At 42.4% G+C, this 24,310-nt stretch overlaps 1 protein-coding gene across 2 annotated transcripts in view; it reads right to left on the reverse strand.

Moving 5' to 3' along the window:
• Positions 1–15,882, reverse strand: part of BRD7 (bromodomain containing 7) — a 39,223-nt gene extending 23,341 nt beyond the window's left edge. Inside the window, exons 1-4 of one of the 2 annotated variants that reach the window (XM_061138470.1) lie at positions 15,726–15,882; positions 15,088–15,296; positions 2,460–2,589; positions 2,094–2,151 (exon numbers count right to left, since the gene is read on the reverse strand). In XM_061138470.1, coding sequence (XP_060994453.1) covers positions 2,094–2,151; positions 2,460–2,589; positions 15,088–15,296; positions 15,726–15,774 — 446 coding nt within the window. In that variant the 5' untranslated portion in view covers positions 15,775–15,882. The remainder of the gene's footprint in view (positions 1–2,093; positions 2,152–2,459; positions 2,590–15,087; positions 15,297–15,725) is intronic. The other variant, XM_061138471.1, reaches the window with a different exon arrangement.
• Between the last annotated feature and the right edge of the window lie 8,428 nt (positions 15,883–24,310).

The raw sequence follows: 24,310 nt of genomic DNA on the forward strand, positions 1-24,310 counted from the left end.
TTTGAGCATCCCTGGATTCTGGTACCCAGGGGGGCTCCTGGAATCAATCCCCTGGGGATACCAAAGGACAACCATATATATTTTCTTAAATTAATGCGTATAGCTTCTATCATGTGTGTAGGGGACTGCTCAAAAAATGGACATTAAAAAGATTATCATAATACCTCCAAACTTGAGACCCAGTGCTTTCTATCATAGGTTCTTAACTCTGGCTGTGCACGAGAATCATGAGAGGAGCTTTAAAAAGAATTCTAGTGTGGTGGGAGGCTAACCCGAGACCCACTACATGCTACTCTCTTGGGGGAGGAAGAGTGGTCCAGGCACTGGTTTTTCTAGGGTTGAATTTTGGTACTTACAGGATAGACAGAGTTGAAAACCACTGCTCTATATGATTAGTTCATTAGACTGTTATTTTTCTCTGGAAATTTGGCATATCAAAGCTTTCTTATTCCAAATAATCACAGCATTAAAAATGCTTAAAAAGTCATAATAGCAGCAGCAATTTAAAAAATAAATTTACCACATGCCAGGCACAGTGGTAGGGAATTGATGTATTTTATAGCTAACGCTCACAAAAGCCATCAAGGAGCTGGTATCCTCACTTAGAGATGAGAATACTGAGGCTCAGAGGTCAAATCATTTGTTTTAGGTCATCAATCTGATAAAATACAGAGTCAGAATCTGAACGCAGGTGTGTGTGTATCTGCCTTGGTTCTTCCCAGCAGGACACCTAGCTGTGAGGGTAAAACATACTGAGAATAAGCAAAAATGCCCAGTTTGGAACTTACAGATCCAAATGCATACTGTCCATAGAAGTTACTTGGATAACACCACAAAGCATCTCTGGAGGACCTCTTCAGAGCAAATTATCTACACTCCCTAAAATTAGTCATTTTAATATAGAGTCCGACTTGGTTTGACCAAAGATGCTATTACTAAACCTGGTCAATTACACTCTTTTCCAGTATTTGCACTGAGCCTCAAGGATCAAGGATCAAGAATCACTAAGGCTATTCAATAAAAATATGGCTCTGAGTTCTAATTCCCATAATGTTCTGAGCAATGTGAACATTCTCAGACTGAGAGAGACTCTGACAAGTAGATTTCTTTTATGGACATCATTAACTTATATTCCGGGCTTATACTGCAAGAAACAAAATTAAAAGGTAGCCAAACACTTTATAGTAAAAAATTCTAATTGAGTTGGGATGCTCAATGCTTACCTGTTACTCCTTTGGGACAAGCAATGAATGATTTATTCAAGTGTAAAGACTTGAGATGTAAATTTCTCAACTGTTCTTTAACACCAAAAAGGAAGACAGGTCACTGATTTCTAATTTTCACTGCAAAACTGAATAGATGCTGAATACAGATAGCTTTATTTTTAAAAATATTTATGATAAGTTCTGGGGTTGACATGTAAGTCCAACACAGTCAGAAGAAATCTCACTATATGAACGCATGCCCTATATCCATGAATCCCCTGCTAATAATGTAGATGTCTTTGGGCTAAAACTTTAAATTGAGTGAACTGAGGTATCAAAATAAATATTTTAATAAGGATCAAGTTATTCTTTTCTCTTTTAAGAACTTCACATTGGTTTTATCAAGATACTATAATTTTTAGAACAAACTTCTGCATTTAAGAGAGGGTTACAAATCTTATTTATGGTATTTTGTTTCTTCTCCCAGACTTGGTAATTAGTGAACACTCACAGCAGTGATAAGCAGCACAGACATATAGAAGGTGTTTTGATCTATTAGCAAATGGAAATACCTGTATTGTTTAATCCCGGTTTAAAGCTTTAACATCAGAAGTTACTTTAGATTAAGGAAAAATCTGCCATTAAGAGGATTATATAACACTCTTCAAGCTGCCAGTTAAAACAAACCAAATGAGAACATCTAAAAGTCAGCCTCTTGGAGTACTTCTATTGCCAGGCAAAATATTTATCATCCACTTTAAAATCAAGTACATTTGGATACAGGCCACAAAATGTGATTTGAAATAATAATAATAAAAAGAAGTGGTTTGGATCCTCTATTTCCCATTTCAATTTCCATGTTATAAAAATGCTGGAAAAAAAATTCACCTCTGCAGTTGTCTCATCAGTTGATTCAAAGCTTCTTGAAGAGGTGTCTGTTCTACTTCTAAAGCAAAGAAGAAAGAGCGTTTTAAAAGAGAAGATTCTGTATTGTTTAGCTCATTTTCTATACATGACTTATCTCATACCCATCATTAAATTATCTCATACAGAAATTCCATTTATTTTTCAAATATGCTGAAGAGAAAAACAAGTTTGAAACAGAAATTAACTTAAAGTTCTTAAGCAGTAATATAAGAAAATATAAACAAATTTTAACTTAACAGCTTTTAAATTTTTAACTTTCCCTGGCTAACATCCTTAAAATAATTTAAGCTTCCTCATTCAGGACAGTTAATTCAGAGTTATTCCAACCTTCTTGTTTGGCTAAAGAGCTTGCAAGAGGCTTCTCAGGAGGCAAGTCTAATCGTACAGGGGCCTGACACTGTAGGTCTTTTTCTACCTCAATATCCACATGGTCACGGTCTCGCTTTCTTTTATCCTCCTAAATGGAACAAAAAGAGATAATTTAGAAATACTTCAGAATTGATTCCTTTAAAATAAAGCATTTAATTTCAGTGGAAAAAAATAAGATGACACCGAAGCTTATTAATAATGAAATCTTATTGTTATTTTATGTTACGTTATTTTACTGCCATCTACTGGGAAATAAGAGAATACCATGTTCATAAATGGGGGGGGGGGGGTGAAGTGCTTCTATATGCTAGAATTAACTAATCAAAAAAATAATACTATTCATAAAAGCAAAATAATACACCAGGAGTAAATCTAATAAAAGATGACCAATTACCTTTTAGGAAAAATTATGAAACATTATTGAAAGGCCATTGTGAAAGACCTGAATAAAGGAGATATACCATGTTCATGAAGTGAAAGATAGTCAGTTTGCTCCAAAGTAATCTATAAATAAAATGCAAAGCCTATCAAAATTGTAAGACAGGATTTTCCATGAAATTTGACAAGTTAGTCATATAATTTATCTTGAAGGGTGAATCATCAGTATAGTCAGAAGAGTTTTGAAAAAGGTCACAATAAAATGTGTGCTATCAGTTTGTATAAAGTGACAAGACAGTGTGGGTCTGACACAGGGACAAACAGACCTATGAAACAGAGACCAGAGCACCAGAGACAGGCTTGTGCACATAGAGAAGTCGTGATAGATCAGAGCGGCACGATAAATCAACGACAAAAGGGCAGTGCTGGGACAACTGGTTATCTATGTGAGATCAGAGCTCTACCTTACACCACATGCAGAAGTAAATTTTAGATATATTAAAAAATTAATTTTAAAACTTGACATAAAGTAAAAGAATCTTTATGACTTAAGAATAGGGAAAGATTTTCTTATCTATGAAACTAAAAGACTAGCTACTGACTGAGAAACACAAATAAACCAAATATTAGCAAAGATTACATAAAGCACATCTACAAATTCATATAAAAAGGCAAATAACCCAACAGAAAATGGGTAAAGGAAATCACAGGTAAGCTCCAGAAAAAAGACCTAGAAATGTCAAGAAACAGGAAAACTAGCTTCAAGATCCCTGGAACTCTGGGAATTATGAATTTAAAAACTGGAAGGTATTTCACATCTCTATGAGTGGTAAAAATTAAAATGTCTGAAATGTTGTTTTGAAAAAAATGTGGAGAAATAGGGCTCTCATACCTTGCAGTGCATGTATGTGTGCTACATCGCTTTAGTCGTGTCTGACTCTGTGTGACCCCATGGACTGCAGCCCACCAGGCTCCTCTGTCCATGGGGGTTTCCCAGGCAAGAACACTGGAGTGGGTTGCCGTTTCCTTCTCCAGGGGATCTTCCCGAGCCTGGGACTGAACCTGCGTTTCCTGCGCTGGCAGGCGGATTCTTTACCAGTGACCCACCAGGGAAGCCCACAACAACCTTTTACCCTACTTCTCAGTGGCTCTGCTCCTGGGCATACACCCCAGACAAACTTCCTTTCACAACGGTACATGAAGACATGCACAAGCCTATTTACTTCAGCACTCTGTGAAACAGTAAAAAATTAGGAGCTTACGAAAAGGAAAATGCTACTAAAAGGAAACAGATTAATAAAATATGGCGTATTTACATAGCAGGTAAAATTAATAGGCTAAAGTTACACTGTATCAGCATGTATTATGTTTAGAAACAATTTCTAGAGGAAAAAGTTGAGAATTGTTACAAGATCAGCTATGTAAGTTTTGAAAATATATAAAGTGTGCTTTACAAATATACACAGGAGTAGTAAAATTATAAAACAAGTTTACATGTGATACACACCAAATTCAAGTTCTCTCTATGGAATGAGGAAGAGGAATGGGTTCTGGGAGGAACACAGAAAGCTTCACTGGTGTCTGTACTCTGATATTTTTAAAAAACATAAAACCAAGCAAAAAGCAAAATGTTATGTTTTGCTAAAGCTGAATGGTTGGAATCCAGGTAATAGTTTTAAAAAAAAATCCTGTTTTTTGTATCTTAAAAATTCAATTTTAGAGTAAAATTGCCCCAAACTATCTATTTTACACTCCCGAGAATCAAGATTCTCAATAGGATCTTATTTTCTTGGTCTACATCCTAATTTCTTATTCTAGTATCCAGAGTGGTGGTTCTCAAAGTGTGGTTCCCAGACTAGCAACCTCAGCACTATCTGGGAAATTACTAGAAATGCAAATTCTGAGTCTCATGAAGGTTCTCAAGCATCAGCGTGCATCAGAATCATTCAAAAGTCTTGTCAGAACGCTAGTGACTAGGTCCTGTCCCCAGAATTACCGATCCAGTGGGTCTAGTGTAGTCTGCGAGTCTGCATTACTAACAAGTTTCTAGGCTATGTGGCTGTTGCCCATGCAGGGATCACACTTGGACCATCAGTGATATAGAGCTTCACATTCTATAGTCCAAAGCATCTAATACAGAAATATGACTGGCTGAAGCTCCAGAGAGCAATGTTATAAACTATACTTACTGTTCACTTGAAGTCAGTTTCCATTAAGTTGACTGGTGTCTTTTTTTATGGCCCTATGACATATTCTGGAGCAGTAATTTTTGACTTAGGGAAGTTTTGTATCTTTTTCCCCAGAAAAACTGGCATTAATCTTTTGTAGGTTGGCAGGTTTTGAACATCTGTTCAATGGAAAAAGACCTCAGAGACAAGATCTCTTCCTGTTAAATGTCAGCAGTGGAAAATGGACAGATTGAAAGGCAATTAAGCACTCTCCTAGATGGAACGAACTAAGGCCATAGTGCAAAAAGTAGAGCAGGGATTGGCAAACTTTCTTGGTGAACAGCCAGGTAACATATAATTTAGGCCTTGTGGTCCATAATGTCAGTGACAACTATTAATATCAACCTTTGCCAGTGTAGCAAAAAAGCAGCCACAGACAACACAATGGGTGTGGCTGTGCTCTAATAAACTTAATTTACAAAATCAAGTGGTGTTGGCTCTAGTTTGCTGACACACGGTCTAGAGGCTCAAGTTCTTGCTCTAGCTTCATCTTTAACACACTTTGACCTTCTTAGGCACTCATTGACTTTCACTAGGCCTCTTTATCAGCTGCAAGATAGAGATTCAACTGTGGATTTTTATTTATCTTACAGAGTTTATGAGATGGCGAAATGACCATGAAACAGAAAAGTTGAAAAAGTACCAAAGGAAGGTATTATGTTTCTGAACTACCCCTATCTGGTAACTTCATCTAGTTAGCCTGGTCTACAGTAAGCACTTTACTATTTGGTATGGCGAGAGAATATAGCCTTCTGGGCTAGAGTCCAAAAGAGAAAAAGAATATAAATAACATATACTTGGAAACTACCCTAAAGTGAAAGGAGATATTGTAACATGTTATTAGAAGTTAGGAGATCTAGCTTCTCATTTAGAACGTAAACTTGAACAAGTTCTTCTACTGCTTCAGTCTCGGTCTCACCTATAAAACAAGAGGCTTTGATCTCTACACTTCTTTCTCCACCTAACACTCTGATGATTCCTACCTTCCAATTTTCTTTTTCATGATTCCAAAATACTACAGAATCCAACTGTTAACGTCACTTACTGAAAGTAAGATATGTAAAACCAGAAGTTAATACAGTTCTGGTTGATACAGTGTATTTTGCTAATTACACAGAGAAAACTAAACAAAAATACTAAAGCCATTTAACTTCAGGTAGGAGGGTTTATAATTACAGTTTATAAAATGGGTTCAAATTCTGGCTTTGCCACTTATTAGCTATGAGGTCATGGAGTAACTACCTAAGGTGGAGCAGGGGCCTAATTTCCTCGTTGTTAAAAATAGACACAATAACATATGCAATATATACCTTAGAAGCTTGTTTTAAGGATTAAATAAGTGTATGTGAAATTTTAGCACAGTGCCTACACATGGTAAATATTCATTCATGCATTCAATAAATAAATGGCGTTGTACTCTGCGGACACACACTGGTGGATAAACACACACAGCCCTGCCCTTAGGAAGCCGACAGTGTAAAATGAGGCAGACATTAAACAACTTGGTAAAAAAAAATGCAAACAGATTTCAAGGAGAGAGTAACTGCTGGATGAGTCTAATTTAGAACTGGAGAAGTGTGGGAAAACTTCTATGAGGAAGAAGCATTTGAGCTAAGATCTGAAGGAGAGAATTTAGCCAGGTTGGGGGTGGAAGTCAGGGTGGAGGTGGAAGAGTAAATATTCTGTGTGTATGAAGGTCTGAGGCAGAAGAGAGAAATAGCAGCTATTTCTGTAACTACAAACACACTGCACTTGTATCAAACTGGATTCCTATTTATCCATGACTCAATGTTAAGTTATTTTATTAATTTGTAACACTTCTGAAGTAAATCTTTGCTCATATTATTAATACTAGCTCATTGCACTATATTACAGATAGACACGCTTGCCTGTTTCACTGGAGCTCCTGGTGGGGAGGGAGGGGTTCAAATGTTATTCAGCTCTCTACCCCCAACCTCAATAATGCCTAACACATATTTGTAGAATTAATCAACCATAAGAGATAGCATGAAGAAGGAACAAGAAAGCATGAAAATTACCAGCTGAAGTTCTAGGTATTATCCTTCAGATTGGTCACTTTTCAGAAGATGTCTAGATATCTGGGCTTTCTTTGTGGTTCAGATGATAAAGAATCTGCCTGGAATGCAGGAGACTCAGGTTCAATCCCTGGGTCAGGAAGATCCCCTGGAGAAGAGAATGGCAACCCACTCCAGTATTACTGCCTAGAGGATTCCATGGACAGGGGTGCCTGGCAAGTTAACAGTCCATGGGGTCACAAAGAGAGACTGAGACTTTCACACGACTGAGACTTTCACAACAACAACATACATAGGTATTGATGTTAGTCGCTCAGTCGTGTCCGATTCTTTTTGACCCCGTGAACTACAGCCCTCCAGGCTCCTCTGTCCATGGAATTCTCCAGACAAGAATACTGGAGTAGGCAGCCAATCCTTCTCCAGGGGATGTTCCTGACCCAGGGATCGAACCTGGGTTTCCTGCAGTGAAGACAGATTCCTTACTGTCTGATCCACCAGGGAAACCTATATCCAAATACTGCTTCCAGTGCAAATTGCAAAACAATTTCAGAACTTTGCTGTAACAGTTGACTTTTTAATTCAACTGAAAAAATCACTTTTATTACTTTGAAGCTACACTTCATCTTCGGCCCTACGCTGAAAACAGCATCTGTCCCACGGTTTAACTCTTAGATTCTTCCCATAGTCCCCAAGGCAGAATGAGGAACACCATCCTCTGTACTCCCAGAACACTTCAATCACACCTCTGTTAGAATTTACCAGGCCATGAAGTTTATCTTTTTGTGTCTGATTCCCCAGCCTAACTCTGAGGTCCTAGAGAGTAGGAACTATATTTTATCTTTATTATTTGAGTCTAGTATTATACAGTATAACAGTTTTCTGGCAGATATTTGCTGAATAAACAAACAAAAAATCCTATCAGAGGACCAATACTGCTCTTATGTCCTTAATCAAGAGTCCTCCTTTTCTCTTGGATGATCCTGTGTGACTGAGTTATCACCTTAGGAGAGAACAGCCAAGCAGGGTAAAGTGGGGAGGATTTTCTGCTGACTGGAATAAGCTATAGCAGCCCTGAGATCCTGGGTGTGGCAGATTCACACAAAAGAAGTCAATGAATTGTGTTTTGACAGAATTTTCACTTTCTTCAACAATTACCGTCATTCATTTCTCCTCTTGAGCAACAAAGCTACTTTACAGTTAACTCAGCAACAAAATGAGATACTAACAGTACCTACCCCATAAAGCTATGAAGTATTAAAACAGTAAAGAACTCGGAACAATGCTGAGCATAAACACTCAAAAGTCAGTTTTTATGAATATGTATGTCTCCTGGGACCCAGTACAGTACCTTAATAAAACAGGAATTTACTGTATAGGAATAAGTTTAAATTTTCAAGAAGTTTTATTTACATTAATTCAAAAAGATGTATGTAACCCTATGTTCACTGCAGCATTATTTATAATAGCTAAAATATGGAAACAAACTGAGTGCTTATCAATGGATGAGTGGAAAGAAAATGCCACATTGAAATGAAATATTACTCAGGCATAAAAAAAGTTGAAATCTTGCCATTTGCATCAACATCGATAGACCTTGAGGGCATTATGCTAAAGTGAAATAAGTCTGACAGAGAAAGCCAAATACTGTTATGATTTCACTCATATGTAGAACATAAAAAACAAAAAAGAAAACAAAACAAATGAACAAACCAAACCAAACCAAACAACCCAAACACATAGACACAAAGCATAGAGCAGTGGTTACCAGAGGGGAATATGAAGGAGGATGAAAGGGATAAAATGAATCAACTGTATTGTAATGGATGGAAACTAAACTTCGGTGGTGAGCATGCTACAGTGTACACAAAAGACAAAACATAATGCTGGACCCATGAAACTGATATGTTATGAACTGTTACATCAACAAAAAAATAAGTTTTACTTAACTCTAGCATTGTGAATAATGGCCTGTGTGTGCTGGTTGTTTCTGTTGTTCCGACGCTCATTAGTGTCTGACTCTTTGTGACTGCAGCACACCAGGGTTCCCTGTCCTTCACCATCTCCTGAGTTTGCTCAAACTCATGCCCATTGAGTTGGTGATGCCATCCAACCATCTCGTCCTCTGTCTCCTCTTCTCCTCCTGCCCTCAGTCTTTCCCAGCACCAGCGTCTCTTCTAACGAGTTGACTCTACACATCAGGTGGCCAAAATACTGGAGCTTCAGCTTTAGCATCAGTCCTTCTAATAAATATTCAGGATTGATTTCCTTTAGGATTGACTGGTTGGATCTCCTTGCAGTCCAATGGACTCTCCAGAGTCTTCTCCAACACCACAGTTCAAAGGCATCAATTCTTCGGCACTCAGCTTTCTTTATGGTCCAACTCTCACATGCATACATGACTACTGGAAAACCATAGCTTTTGACTAGATGGACCTTTGTTGGCAAAGTAATGTCTCTGCTTTTTAATATGCTGTCACAGCTTTTCTTCCAAGGAGCAAGTATCCTTTAATTTCATGGCTTCAGTTACCATCTGCAGTGAATTTGGAGCCCAAGAAAATAAAGTCTCTCACTGTTTCCATTATTTCCTCATCTATTTGCCATGAAGTGATGGGACCAGATGCCATGATCTCAGTTTTTTGAATGTTGAGTTTCAAGCCAACTTTTTCCCTCTCCTCTTTCGCCTTCATCAAGAGGCTCTTTAGTTCCTCTTCTCTTTCTGCCATAAGGGTGGTATCAACTTCACATATGAGGTTATTGCTATTTCTCCCAGCAATCTTGATTCCAGCCTGTGCTTCATCCAGTCTGGCATTTCACATGATGTACTCTGAATGTAAGTTAAATAAGCAGGGTGATGATATACAGCCTCGATGTACTCCTTTCCCAATTTGGAACCAGTCAACTGTTCCATGTGTGGTTCTAACTGCTGCTTCTTGACGTGTATACAGGTTTCACAGGAGGCAGGTAAGGTCATCTGGAATTCCCATATCTTGAAAAATTTTCCAGTTTGTTGTGATCCACTCAGTCAAAGGCTTTAGCGTAGTCAACGAAGCACATGTTCTTCTGGAATATCTTGCTTTTTCTATGATCCAAAGGATGCTGGCAATTTGATCTCTGGTTCCTCTGCCATTTCTAAATCCAGCTTGAACATCTGGAAGTTCTTGGTCACGTACTGTTGAAGCCTAGCTTGGAGAAGTTTGAGCACAACTTTGCTAGCATGTGAAATGAGTGCAACTGTGTGGTAGTTTGAACATTTTTTGGCACTGCCCTTCTTTAGGATTGGAATGAAAACTGACCTTTTCCAGTCCCATGGCCACCACAGTTTTTCAAATCTGCTGGTATATTAAGTATAGCACTTTAACAGCATCATCTTCTAGGATTTGAAAATAGCTCGGCTGGAATGCCATCACTTCCACTAGCTTTGTTCGTAGTGATGCTTCCTAAGGCCCATGTGACTTTGCACTCCAAGTATTCTGGCTCTAGGTGAGTGATCACGTCATCGTGATTATCTGGGTCATTAACATCTTTTTTGTACAGTTCTTCTGTGTATTCTTGCCACCTTTTCTTAGTATCTTCTGCTTCTGTTAGGTCCATACTGTTCCTACCCTTTATTGTGCCCATCTTTGCATGAATTGTTCCCTTAGTATCTATAGTTTCCTTGAAGAGATCTCTAGTCTTTCTCATTCTAGTGTCTTCCTCTATTTCTTTGTATTGTTTACGGAGGAAGGCTTTCTTACCTCTCATGTTTTATTCTTTTCTTCTGCCCTTCCCCCTTCCTGCTCTATGGAACTGACAGGAGAGTCACCAGTTCCTCAGAACCGCATATACTCTAGCCCCTTTCAGGCCCACAGGGGTCACAAAGCTGACCTTCCCCAAGAAAAGACCAGGGGCAGCTGCTGTTACTAAAACTCCCTGGAGATCCAGAGCACAGCCTGGAGAGAGGTGTTCTTCTGAAGTGTCCCACCCTCCTCCCCAGTCAGTTTGAAAAAAAAGGATAACCCAAAAGGCCTCTACAGAATCAGTGACACCCCAGAAATGTCTCATGGTTCCCCCTGAGTCCTGGGAAAGTGGAACCTGGGCAAATACACTTCACTTCTTTCAGTTTCCACTTTACCTTTTATACAGTGCTTCCCTCATAGCTCAGTTGGTAAAGAATCTGTCTGCAATGCAAGAGACCCTGGTTCGATTCCTGGGTTGGGAAGATCCCCTGGAGAAGGGATAGGCTACCCACTCCAGTATTCTTGGGCTTCCCTTGTGTCTCAACTGGTAAAGAATCCGCCTGCAATGTGGGAGACCTGGGTTAGATCCCTGGTTGGAAAGACCCTCTGGAGAAGGAAAGGCTACCCACTCCAGTATTCTGGCCTGGAGAATTCCATGGACTGAATAGTCCATGGGGTCGCAAAGAATCAGACATGACTGAGCGACTTTCACTTTTCACTTTCACAGTGGAAATCATTAACCTATCTGCCCTACTCTGCAGGGTATTATGTCCAAATGAAATGGTGGATGCAAAAGCATCTTAGTTTGCAATGAAATAAAAAGATATAGGTGACTAATGACACTCAAAACCACAGTCAAGACAGGGCAGAGGGAGAGACTTGCAGGAACCTATCTTGAAGATATCCTTATAAAAGGATACAAAGAGATGTGACCAGTGAGGTTCACTGCACCATTACCTGTAACATTTAAGTTATATAAAATAAAATATGGTACAGCAATATAATCAAATTCAGTATATTTAATAAAAAGATGAGATAACTGATAAAACAAGAAATGAAAACTGTATTAGCTGGCATAACAGTAGACTAACTGCCAGAACTAAAACCAGAAGTGGTTAAAAGGAGTTACCTCAACTTCCAGTTAAATGAGATGGTGGTGGGAAGAAAGAGTAGAGGAGACCACAGTGGATAAAAATGCCAACACATTCGGGAGACGAAAGGCAAGTGGAGGAGTCTCCAGATGAGAGCAAACAAGATACCTCCTGCCGGCAAGGAAGGAGACACCTGTGAGAAAAGTTCTAACCCCAGAAACCTGGGAAAGGGTAAAACTTTGGTGGTTCCTGATCGAAGCGATCAGGTCCCTGTTAGTGATGCCCACAGTGAAGTCCATCAGCTGACAAACTCTGTCTAGGCACAAAGCATGTAATCTGCCTTTCTGTGCTTCACATTTAAATAAAAAATAGATTACAAAGGCCTAACAGATAACCAAATGATGCTTCTGACGCTAAAGGAAGAGATGGAATAAATAAACTGAAGAAACTTGAGGGGAAAATAGAGACAATGCAAGAAGAAAAAGAAAACTTAAAAGAAAAATACCAAAAAACCCCCATCAATTTGTATCTCAGAGAAATAAAAGATACCCCATGTAAAAAGAACAGGATGCTATTAAAACAAGGACGGTTAGAGAATATAAAAAAGTTCTTGGAAACTCAAAATACAAGATCTGAAATAAAATTCAAGACCAGAGCCAGAAGACAAAGTTCAGGAACTGTCTTTGAAGGAAGATAAAAAAAACAGAGGAGAAAAAAAAAAAACACAATAAAATTAGAGAACCAGTCGAGGAGTCCAACATCTAATAGCAGGGGCTCTGGAAAGAGAGACGAGAGAATGGAGGAAAGGAAATTATCATAGAAATACTTCAAGCAAACATCTCGGAACTGAAAGCAACAGAGCACTGAAGATAATGGAAAGATTCTAAACGTTTTGAGAGAGCACATACTAGCCATGTTCAAAGAACTGAAAATCAGAAGGAAATAGACTTCTCAGCAGCAAATCTGGAAGCTAGAAAACAACAAGCAATGCTTTCAAAATTCTGGGAGAAAATAACTTCCAATTTGGAGTTCCATGCTGAGTCAAACCATTAATGTGTATGAGGAGAGTATATGAGAGTACAATAAAATTTTTCAAACACATAAGGACTTACAAAAATCTACCTCCTATGAATGCTTTCTTAGGGGGTTTGTAGAGTTAAGACTTCCAAAGGAGTAAATCAAGAGAAAGATATGGGATCCAAAAGCAGGCAGAGCAGGTCCAATCAACTAATCCAGGTTAGAGCAGGTAGTGACAGAGATGGATGGATGCAAGACAGATGTCTCCAAAAAAAAAAAAAAAAGGGACGGGCTTGCCCATGTGAAAAACAGAAGAAACCAGGCGGCTTTTACAAATCTGTTAAGAGCTTGAAGAATGAGTACACAACCACCAAACAAATGGAAGCAATTAGCCAACTGGTCAATATCAGACCTGTACATGTATATTACATTTGTCTCCAATAAACGATGATTAGAAATGAACACTGAATATTGAATTTACTAAGAACTGAGATGTATTTACAGTGGGAGAATGCAGGATGGGAAACTGGAGACATGGAGCTATATAAGGACATTAATTTAAATTCTCATCTTCAATAACATGATGTCAATAAAAGAGGTACAAATAAAATCAGTAAACGGCAACATAAACCAACATTTAGAAATGGAGATCAATATCCAAAGAAAAAACTAAAAAGTTTGGGAAGGATGGAACAGGAGTTTACTTTTATGTTTAAATGTATTAATAGTACTCTTGACTTTTTAAAACTATGCTCATAAACTACTTTATCCTGTAATAATAAATAATTAAAAAACAATCCCCCCACAACAAAACTGGTTACTTCTGGAAAGACTAAATGAGATACCTGAGTGAGGAAAACTTTTTCTCTCCTCCTTCTTGTTCACTTCTGTATCACTTGAATTAAAAAAATCATGGCTTTTACAATTTAGGGGAAAAAACATTTGACAGTTCTATGTTTAGTCACAGCCTAGACAAAGGCAATAAACACTGGGGCAGAAAGACATAAATAGGAAATTCCAAAAAGAGACTACGATTTAGGGACTTAACAGTGTGTTTAATCACATGGTCTAGAACATTTCTGTTGTATATATAAAAATTAAAAAATTATAAAAATAAGCCTACAGAAATTTAGCTTCAAGTTCCAGTAAATGATTCAATAAGTTACTTGGTGACAGGTTAAATTTGGGAAGTGCAGAAGCAGTCTAGGACAATTCCAGGTACATATGTGATCATCCTTGGAAGGAAAGTTTATTATTACTAATTTTACCCAGATGACAAACAGGGATGGCAGTAACTTTCTTTTTTCCTTTCTAGTAACTGCAAGTGGTTAAGAAAATGCTTATTTTTATTACTGCTGTCATATCCCTTGAAGGTTTCTGATCAAATTATCTCTTCAACAGACTCAGACTTTGTCTTAAAAGATGAAAGTCATTCATTATGTATTTGGCATTACAGTATTTCAGAACAAAATCTGAATCCCAATAAATCCCATTTACTTTTTTAAAAAATTTAAATTTATTTTTAATTGGAGGTTAACTACAATATTCTATTGGTTTCTGCCATGTATCAACATCAATCAGCCATAGGTATACATATATTCCCTCTTGAACCCCCCTCGCAGCTCCCAGAGGGGGGAAGAAAAGGGTGGTGCGAATTAAGAGAGCAGCACTGAAACATTTACATTACGATATGTAAAATTAAGACAGCCAGTGGGAATTTGCTGTATGATGCAGGGGGCTCAAATCTGGGGCTCTGTGACAACACAGTTACTTTTGAAATGACTGTTTCCCCAAAACCTCGAAAACTGAGCTTTGCTAGGGTATGACTTTTACCTTTCCTAGATGGAAAAACCACTCTTTGAAGCAGCTCCTGAAAATGAGGACTTCGCTGTTCACTCACCTGATGTGTGAGTACAACTAAGAACATAATTAAAGAGCTGTTGAAAATCATAGATGACTGATGTTTCTATTCTGCCCTGCTCTTCCTCAAAGTCAGCCCGATTTTATAGGCGTTTCAGCATCTCATTGGACACAAAATAAAGTGAGGTTGGCAGGGGGAGACGGCAACGCTCAGAAAGTGGTACCACCTTCAAAGCTGAAGCAACGCAACGACCCTTTACCTTTACACGTCTCCGTTTTCTCCCTTTTTCTTCCCCTGGAATCTGCTTCTCTCCTTTCTTTCTCTTTTTCCGCTTTCTCTCTTTGTGTTTGTCATGATCGTTTTTGTCTTCAAAGAGGCTGGAGTCGTGCCCAGAGCTGCCCGTGGAGAGCTCGGTAACTTCGTTCCCTCCCACTTTGAGGACCAGCTTCAGGGGCTTCTCTACATACTCTTAAACGAAAGCAAAGGGTCTCGATTAAAGAAAAGCCTCGCCGGGCAGTATCCAAAACGCAGAGTAAAACTGGGTAGGGAGAGTCAGTCTGAGGCGGCCAATGGCACGCAGTGGGCGCCCCTCGGCGCACCTGTTGAATGACGGACACTCGCCAAGTGGACGCCCCGAACGCTCCCGGGCCTCTCGGGACCGCCTCACACCTCCCAACCGGAGTCCCGCCCCGGACGGACGTCCCGGGTTCGAACGCCGCCCCCGCCTGGGGGGTCTGGCGCGGCTCAGGCGGGCCGCGCCCCCTTCGCGGGTCCAGGCCTGACCGCCGGAGGTGCGACCCCCGGCCCGCCTCGGAAGCTGGACAGTTGTCTCGAAGGCACGAAAACTCCACCGAGCGGCCATGGGCTCGCCGCCCCCCACCGTGGCCCACTCCTCACCCTCGTAGAGGTGTTTGTCCGACTTATGCTTTTTGTGCTTCTTGCCCATGTCCGATCGGGCCCCGGTGCCCGCCCCCCGCGCCAGGCCCAGGCCGTGCGGCGCCGCTTCCGGTCCGGGCCAGGCGAGCGGAGGGCGGGAGCGGGGCCCGCGAGACCCCGCGCCGCGAGGCAGGGGGACGGCGTGCGCCGAGCGGCGCGAGGCCCCTCACGAATAGACCCAGCCGCGCCCAAGCGCGCGAGACCCAGCCGGAGCCAGAGAGCGGCGGCAGGTTGGCGAGTGGCCGGCGCGGAAGCGGGAGAGAGGGCCTGCCGCGCGCGCAGAGAGTGGTCGGCTGGGCGTGGCGGCCCCTGGCGGCTGGAGGTGGCACTGCAGCCTGAGGCCTGGGGGCGGAGTCGGCTCGGGGGCGGAGTCCGGCTCGTGGGTGGGGCCAGGGCGGGGTCCACCGCTCTGAAATTCCCATTTTTCTGTCTGCCTCTCTTTCTTTCCTGCCTTGATTCCTACCCTTTCTCCCTCCTCCTTGCCCCTTCTTCCTTTCATCCTTTTTCTTATCTTTTTATCACCTTACTTCCTTTCTGACTCCTCCCTTCTCTCCCGCTTTCCCTAGCGTCTATCTTCATTTTAACATTTGTTGAATCCTGTGCTGGACGCCAGACCCAGGAAACCCACAACATTGGTAGTGGAAGGATTCTAATCTCTAAAACAGAACAAAACAAACTTATATAATGATATGTAAAGACCTTCAAGACCTTAATTAAAACAATACCAACAAAGTATGGAGCAGAGTGTATTCAGTAAGATGTATTTATAGAAATAAACGTTGGCATCTGAATAAAAAGGCTGTGATGGATACACAAGAACGGTTAATAGTGGTTATCTCAGGAGACTAGGACTGAGACTGGAGTTGATTGGTTTAGTTTTATGCTTCTCTGTATTTTTTGAAAATTTTCTCACTTGCATATTTATTGTTTTTTGAAATGAAAAGAAAGAAAATTTAGAAATTAGATTGAAAAAATGATGAAAATAATCTGGATCCCCACAAAGCAGAGGTCCAGACTAACACTATCGCTCTGTTGATGGAGGTCCACTCCTCTTTCTTGCTTAAAGCCCTGCTTCTCCTTGACTTTATCCTTAGATGCTGAACCCTACTGGTGAGATGAGTTATTCACAATTTTGTTCATTGGCACTTACCTGAATAAAATGTTAAGATGTGTTCAAGAGACCACATCCAGGGATGGTGGCTGCAGAGAGACAAAATAATGTTGATATTTTTTGACATGACAACCTTGTAAGGTAGAAAGGGAGAAATATATTCCCATTTTACAGATGAGGAAATGGATGCCCAGAGAAATGAAGTAAGTTGCCACTTACTGGTAGAGCCAGGCTTCAAATCCAGGTTTTCTGGATCTGAATCATAACCTCTTTTTACTCTGAATATGATGAAGGGGGTCTTGACTGTCTCTACGTTTAGGCTTACAGTGCACTGTGTATTTCCAGATAAATCTATACTCACAAGAAAGGAACTGACATCAGTCATTTATACTTAAGAGTTTGGACCTCTGGATCACTTCTCCCAGGAAGATGTGTAGCTTTCACTTGAACTGCAGTGGTTAAGTGGTAGACTTGTAATTTAGGGTCCTGTGGTCAGAGAATGATAGAAACCCAGTTTGAATTATTTCAGGTGAATAAAAAGATTAGTGGATCACATGTCCAGGAAGGGAGGAGCAAAGCTTCCCCAAAGAAAGATAGGAGCCAGGGATTTGATGCTTTCTTTCTTTGTCTCATCCTTCTGTGTTGGGCTCCATTTTCTTTTCTTACATGACTGAAAACATGGTTTCCAGCAGCTGTTGTTATGCCCAATGTCCGAATCCCCGAGCGGGAAAAGAGAAGGCCTCCAAGACAATGCAACTCGCCAAAAGGGAAGTTTATTGCTGACTCGAGTCAGGGCTCCTGCCGCATCCAACGCACTGGTGCAGGGTCAGATAGCCCCGAGCCCAAGCTGTTACACAAATTTATAGGGTGAGCACAAGCCGTTGGTAGTTGGTTTAAGCGGATTGGTTACAAGTTTGCAAAGCAATTTCATTGGTCAAAACTTTCGCACGCGTGGGACTTTCCCAGGGGTTTCCGCCCCGTTCCTAATTTCCTAATTGGCAAACAGCGGTCAGTGTTAAGCGAATGCTGATTGGTTGTATCCAGGTGGCCTGATAATCTTACCACCCAGAAGTAGGAAGGCCTACTCCTAATCTAAGCTGCCTGCCGTGGCGTTACTTCTGCTCGCCTCACACTGTATCCTGACCGATTGGGAAAAGGGTCTCTTCCCTGTCAGCCTCATCCAGGAAAAAATTCCAGGGAAGGTCTCTGATAGGCTTGGCTTGGGTCACATGTTTTATAGGCAAAGGGTTGGGAGATTGATCCAGCTTGGATACCAAGTCCATCCCTATGGCCAAGAGGAGTTAGTCTGTGACTGGCAGTCCCCATTAGAATCCAGTGGTTAGTCATGGAAGCTGAAGTTCCTTTAGAGGAGGGGAACTGATTTTTTACAAAGGATAGAAGTTTGTATCTGTTCCCTCCTTGTAACAATCCACTCTGGCCTCTCTGAGATGGGATTCAGAGTGGAGGAAAGGGGTCATGTTGGAGAAGGGAACCTCTGCTGCTCTGAAATCAAGCCACCAATGCCCCCTAGTGTAGAGCAAAGCTTCAGTTCAGTTTGGTTCAGTCACCCAGTCATTTTCGACTCTTTGCAACCCTGTGGACTGCAGCATGCTTCCCTGGCCATCACCAACTCCTGGAGCCTGCTCAAACTCATGTCTATTGAGTTGGTGATGCCATCCAACCATCTCATTCTCTGTTGTCCCCTTCTCTTCCTGCCTTCAATCTTTCCCAGCATCAGGGTCTTTGCAAATGAGTCATTTCTTCACATCAGGTGGCCAAAGTATTGGAGCTTCAGCTTCGGCATCAGTCCTTGCAATGAATATTCAGGACTGATTTCCTTTAGGATTGCCTGGTTTGATCTCCTTGCAGTCCAAGGGACTCTCAAGAGTCTTCTCCAACACTACAGTTCAAAAGCATCAATTCTTATGATTCAACTCTCACATCCATACATGACTACTGAAAAAACCATAGCTTTGACTAGATAGACCTTTGTCAGCAAAGTAATGTCTCTGCTTTTTAATATGTTGTCTAGATTTGTTATAGCTTTTCTTCCGAGGAGCAAACATCTTTAATTTCATGATTGCAATTACCATCTGCAGTGATTTTGGAGCCCAAGAAGATAAAGTCTGTCACTTTTTCCATTGTTTCCTCATTTATTTGCCATGAAGTGATGGGACTGGATGCAAAGTTTTGGTGCAGCTTTTCAACCTTTTCAAAGCTATAACTCTTTTTGTTTTAAGGAGAACTGCTATGCCAACTGCACCTATGGATCTGGCCTCTGCTGTGGAGTGGATCTGGCCTCCCTCCAGGCTGAACCTGTGAGCTTACCTGCCTTCTCCTCATCATCTGGTGTGCTCCCCCAGGCGGGGTTTGAACCAGGGGAGCACAGCACCTTTGTGTCCACAGTACTCAACATAGTGACCACTGCTCTGCAAATGCCCCTCAGAACCAGCTCACCCTTTGTGCACGTGTCTTCCCTCTGAGCACCCTTTGATGGAGGGAAAAGGTCTGGTTACCTTGTCTTCATTAAGGAGTTTGTAATTTCCTTCCTTCCCTCAACAAAGATCTTACCTAGGTCCCAAAGTCTTCACAGCAGGGAAAAATGGGTGAGAACTTAAAGCAGAAAATACCTTGAAGAGAAAAATTCCTGGGAGATAGAAACCCCAGCTCATCTACTTTTTTATTCCCAGCTCAAGGACAGTACCTGGCACATAAAAGTCACCAGAAAATTCTAGTTGAATGAAACCATTTTACAGTCTGCCTGAGCTAAAGACTCCTGTCTCCTGGTTGTCACATCCTTCAGCTGAGTGAGGACTGGCCCAGAGACTTATTTTTGACTGTAGAATGTGGCCAAAGTGATAAGATGTCACTTCTGTGATTCAGTCCCAGAAGGTCGGGTCTTTCATCTTATTAGCCAACTCTGTTGTCTTCTTGGCTTGCATGCTTTGGTGAAGCAAGCTGTACAGTTGAAGAGGCTCATATGCAAGGAATGAAGGGAAACCTCTAACCAACACCCAACAAGCACTGAGGCCATCAGTCCTGCAGCCCTTGAGACATCAGTCCTGCCAACAACTTACTGAGCTTCAAAGTGAATCCTTCCTCAGCAGAACATTCAAATGAGACCTCAGCCCTGCCTCGCTCTCTAACTCAGCCTTGGAGAGACTCCAAAGCAGAAGACCCAGGGAAGCTGCGCTCCGACTCCTGACCCACAGAAACTGTGAGACAATTAACATATGTTTACATGAACCACAAAGTTTTAGAGCAGCTTGTTGTATAGCAATAAAAAGCTCATACAAATATTATCCCAAACAGGGAAACTTTCTGAGCCTACTACATGTCTCAATCGGAAGGACCAAAATGACAGAAATTGAGCAATTGCCTGGGAATAGAACTTGGCTGGAGTGTTGCCTATGCTGCCTATCCCCTTTTATCCTCTTCTAGCCAGATGAGAGGAGCACTCTATATAATTTTATTGAGACATGTCTTTATTTTTGATATTGAATTTTTTTTTGGCAGTGCCATGGGTCATGTGGAATCTTAGTTCCCTAATCAGGGATTGAACCTGCACCCCCAGCTTTAGAGGCATGGAGTCTTAACCACTGGACTGCCAGGGAAGTCCCAAGAGAAACATTCTTATCCCTGTCCCACAGGTGAGGAAACCGATGAGTTGAGAAGTCAAGTGGTTTATCTATGAGTACACACCTTGCCTGTCTGGGATCTGAATCCTTGTCTGCCTACCTCCAAACCCCACATTCTAACCATTAGGTCACAATGCTCTTCAAAAAGGGGGTCGGATAATTTCTGAAGTCCCTTCCTTCATGTTTGGAATACCGTTAGATAAAAGCAAATTCCCGAAGAGGACCCATGTGCTCACATAAACATGTAGAAATGGATGTTTGTGCCTTGAAGAGGGTCAGAAAGTGAGTCATTTATTTATTTATTGTTTGGCCATGATGGGTCTTCATTGCTGGATGCAGGCTTTCTCTAGTTGCCGTGAGCGGGGGCTACACTCTAGCCGTGGTCCTCACTGGGGGGCTTCTCACTGCATTGGCTTCTCTTGTTACAGAGCACAGGCTCTAGGCTCATGGGCTTCAGTAGTTGCAGCGTGCAGGCGCTAGACTTCCAGCTCTAGTTGTGGTGCACAGGCTTAGTTGTCCAGCAGCATGTGAGATCCTCCCAGACCAGGGATCGAACCTGTGTCCCCTGTATTGACAGGTGGATTCCTAAACCACTGGACCACCAGGGAAGCCCCAGAAGGTAAGGTAAAGAAAGGAAATAGTTTTACTGTTTATGGAGCCAGGGGAACTGGACCTGTAAAAGATGACTGCTCAACTTGATGGCCTAGCTCTCTCTTGGCCTAATGTCGGGATTTGTGTAGCATCATGGTTCTGACCTAAGGGGAGGCTTCTTGGCAGTAGCCAGTTGCCCTTCATAAGGACAGGGAGCTTCTCTCTTGTGCATCCTTCTTGGTGGCAGAGGAGGTGGCCAATCTTAGGAGAGGACAAGGCTGGCTCTGTACCTTGCTTAGTCCCACCCAGTACCTTCCTCCATCTGTGGGCCTCTGTCACCTCCCTTGCAGCCTGCTTTGCTGTGGCTCCATCATGGAGGCAGGGTGGGTGGCTTCTCTTTCCACGGTGGATCTGCCTGATACATTTCACCAGATCCTGAGAGCACACAGCCCTTGATGCTTTGGGTGAATCATGGCTGTGACACTTGTTGAGCATCGGCTGTGCACCCGTCACCCATCCAGATCCTTCCTCCGTGTCTTCCCTGCAATACCCAGAGGAGGATATAGTGTGTGTGTCTCACAGGAGCAGCATCAGAACCAGACAGGGGTCACCTGTGTCCCATAGCTATTGGGTGGGAGTCGGGGTGAAAGACACCAAGAGTAAGGCCTGGAGTAGAGTAAGTGCTCAGTAAATGTCAGCTGCTGATATGAACTTTAAAATGTCCTGTGATCCTCATTTATGTATTAGTTTTTGTTCGTGTCTAGTTGCCTTGCAATGCTGTGTCAGTTTCTGCTGCACAACAAAGTGAATCCGCTCTATGTTTATTTATAGCCCTTCTTTTTTGGCTTTCCTTCCCATTTTGTTCACCACAGAGCGTTGAGTAGAGTTCCCTGAGCTATACAGTAGCTATAGTTATCTATTTTATACATGGTATCAATAGTGTATATGTCAATCCCAATCTCCCAGTTCATCCCATCTTCCCTTTCCACCTTGGTGTCCATGTTTTTTTCTATACTTCTGTGTCTCTATTTCTTATTTGCAAATAAGATAATCTAAACCATTTTATACCATTTTCATATGTGTGTGTGTGTGTGTTAGTATGTGATATTTATTTTTCTGACTCACTTCACTCTGTATGACAACCTCTTGGTTTCTGTAAATGTCACAATTTTGTTCCTTTTTGTGACTGAGTATAAAATATCCCAGAAAACTAAGATCATGGCATCTGGTCCCATCATTTCATGGCAAATAGATGAGGAAGCAATGGAAACAGTGACAGACTTTATTTTGGGGGGCTCCAAAATCACTGCAGATGATGACTGCAGCCATGAAATTAAAAGATGCTTGCTCCTTGGAAGAAAAGTTATGACCAACTTAGCATATTAAAAAACAGAGTCATTACTTTGCCAACAAAGGTCCATCTAGTCAAAGCTGTGGTTTTTCCAGTAGTTGTGTATGGATGTGAGAGTTGGACCATAAAGAAAGCTGAGTGCCGAAGAACTGAATTTTTTGATCATGCTTTTGAACTGGGTGTTGGAGAAGACTTTTGAGAGTCCCTTGGACAGCAAGGAGATCAAACCAGTCCATCCTAAAGGAAATCAGTCCTGAATGTTCATTGGAAGGACTGATGCTGAAGCTGAAACACCAATACTTTGGCCACCTGATGCAAAGAACTGACTCATTGGAAAAGACCCTGATGCTGGGAAAGATTGAAGGCGGAAGGGGAAGGGGACGACAGAGGATGAGATGGTTGGATGGTATCACCAACTTGATGGACATAAGTTTGAATAAGCTCTGGGAGTTGGTGATGGAACAGGGAAGCCTAGCATGCTGCAGTCCATGGGGTCACAAGAGTCAGACATGACTGAGTGAAATGTGAACTGAACTGATGATCCTTTAAAAATGAGATTCAGATAATGTCCCTCCCCTGCTCAAAACTGTCTCTTGCCTCTCCACCTCCCTCAGAGTCAGAGCCAAACCCTTACCTTGGCTTTCAGGGTCTGATCTGGCCTCGTTCTCTTTCCAGCTCCATTCCCTAACCCCGCCCCCCGCCCGACATTGTCATGGTCCTGCCACACCAGCCTCCTCCCTGGTTCTGACATGCCAGGCTTGCTTCTGCCTCCGACCATAGCCTCTGCCCTTCCCTATTCCTAGCACACTCTCCCCTCAGCTCCTGCCCTTATGTCGTCCTGGCTTTCCAGGGTGACTGCCTCAGAGAAGCTTCTGGAAAGAGACCCACAGTGGCACCTCTGACTTCTCAGCCCCACCCGGCTGGGCCTCTCTCTGTGGAGTTACGTATCTGTTACCCATGTGTGTGCACACTTCCTCACTCTCCTCACTGGACTCCCAGCTCCTTGAGGATAGGGCCGGGGCCTGTCTCCCTCACACTGTGTCCCCCACACCTCACACAGTGCTGGGTGGGCTAAGCGCGGGCCCTGAAGCAATAGTTCTTGGGATGAAGGAGTTTTTTTGATGATGTCTCTCTTCCCCCGTCCTCCCCTGAAGGTCTCTCTTGGTTTAGGACAGGAGGTAACGGGTGGCCCCCTCTGGGAGAGTCTTGGAGGAGGAGGAGAGAGCACCGGGAAGGCCGGCCACTGGGGGGTGTGGCATTCCCAGGAAACGGCCTCTGCCCGCTCTCTCAGGCCCAGGCCTCTCTGCGGTTGCCCGGTGGGTCTGAGGCTGGGGCGGGCCAGGCCCTGAGCAGACTCACTGCCCCGAGGTGTGCCAGGCTCCCACCACAGTGGGTCCTTCCCGGCTTGGCACGCCTGTGGAGAGGGACACAGCTGACATCCTGGACACCTGAGGTAGGACAGCTGACATCCTGGGGTAGAGTGTGGCCTCCCCCGGTTGGGGCAGTTCTGGGGGAGCCAATGCTGACCCTTTGCAGGAATTCCCTTACAGCTAACAGACAGAAAGGGCTTCCTGGGAGCTGACCCCCTGATCCAGAATACACTGAAAGCCCTGAACGTCAGGGGCTCCCGTGACCCCCACCTCTGCCCTGCCGTGTTCCCCAAAGCCCCCTCATGCAGTAGTGAGGCAGGGTGAGGAACTCCCATGACCAGTGATCCTCGGGATATACTTCTCTTATCTTCATTTATCTCAACCTCAGTTTTCTCCTCTGAGGAATGGGCAGAAATAGGCCTGTGCTGTCTGTGTGGCGGGCAGGAGGGCCAGGGTAAGTGAGGTGTGAAAAGGCTTCTTGCACA

The sequence above is a fragment of the Dama dama genome, chromosome 4 (genome assembly GCF_033118175.1).
Source record: "Dama dama isolate Ldn47 chromosome 4, ASM3311817v1, whole genome shotgun sequence".
Classification (NCBI taxonomy): domain Eukaryota; kingdom Metazoa; phylum Chordata; class Mammalia; order Artiodactyla; family Cervidae; genus Dama; species Dama dama.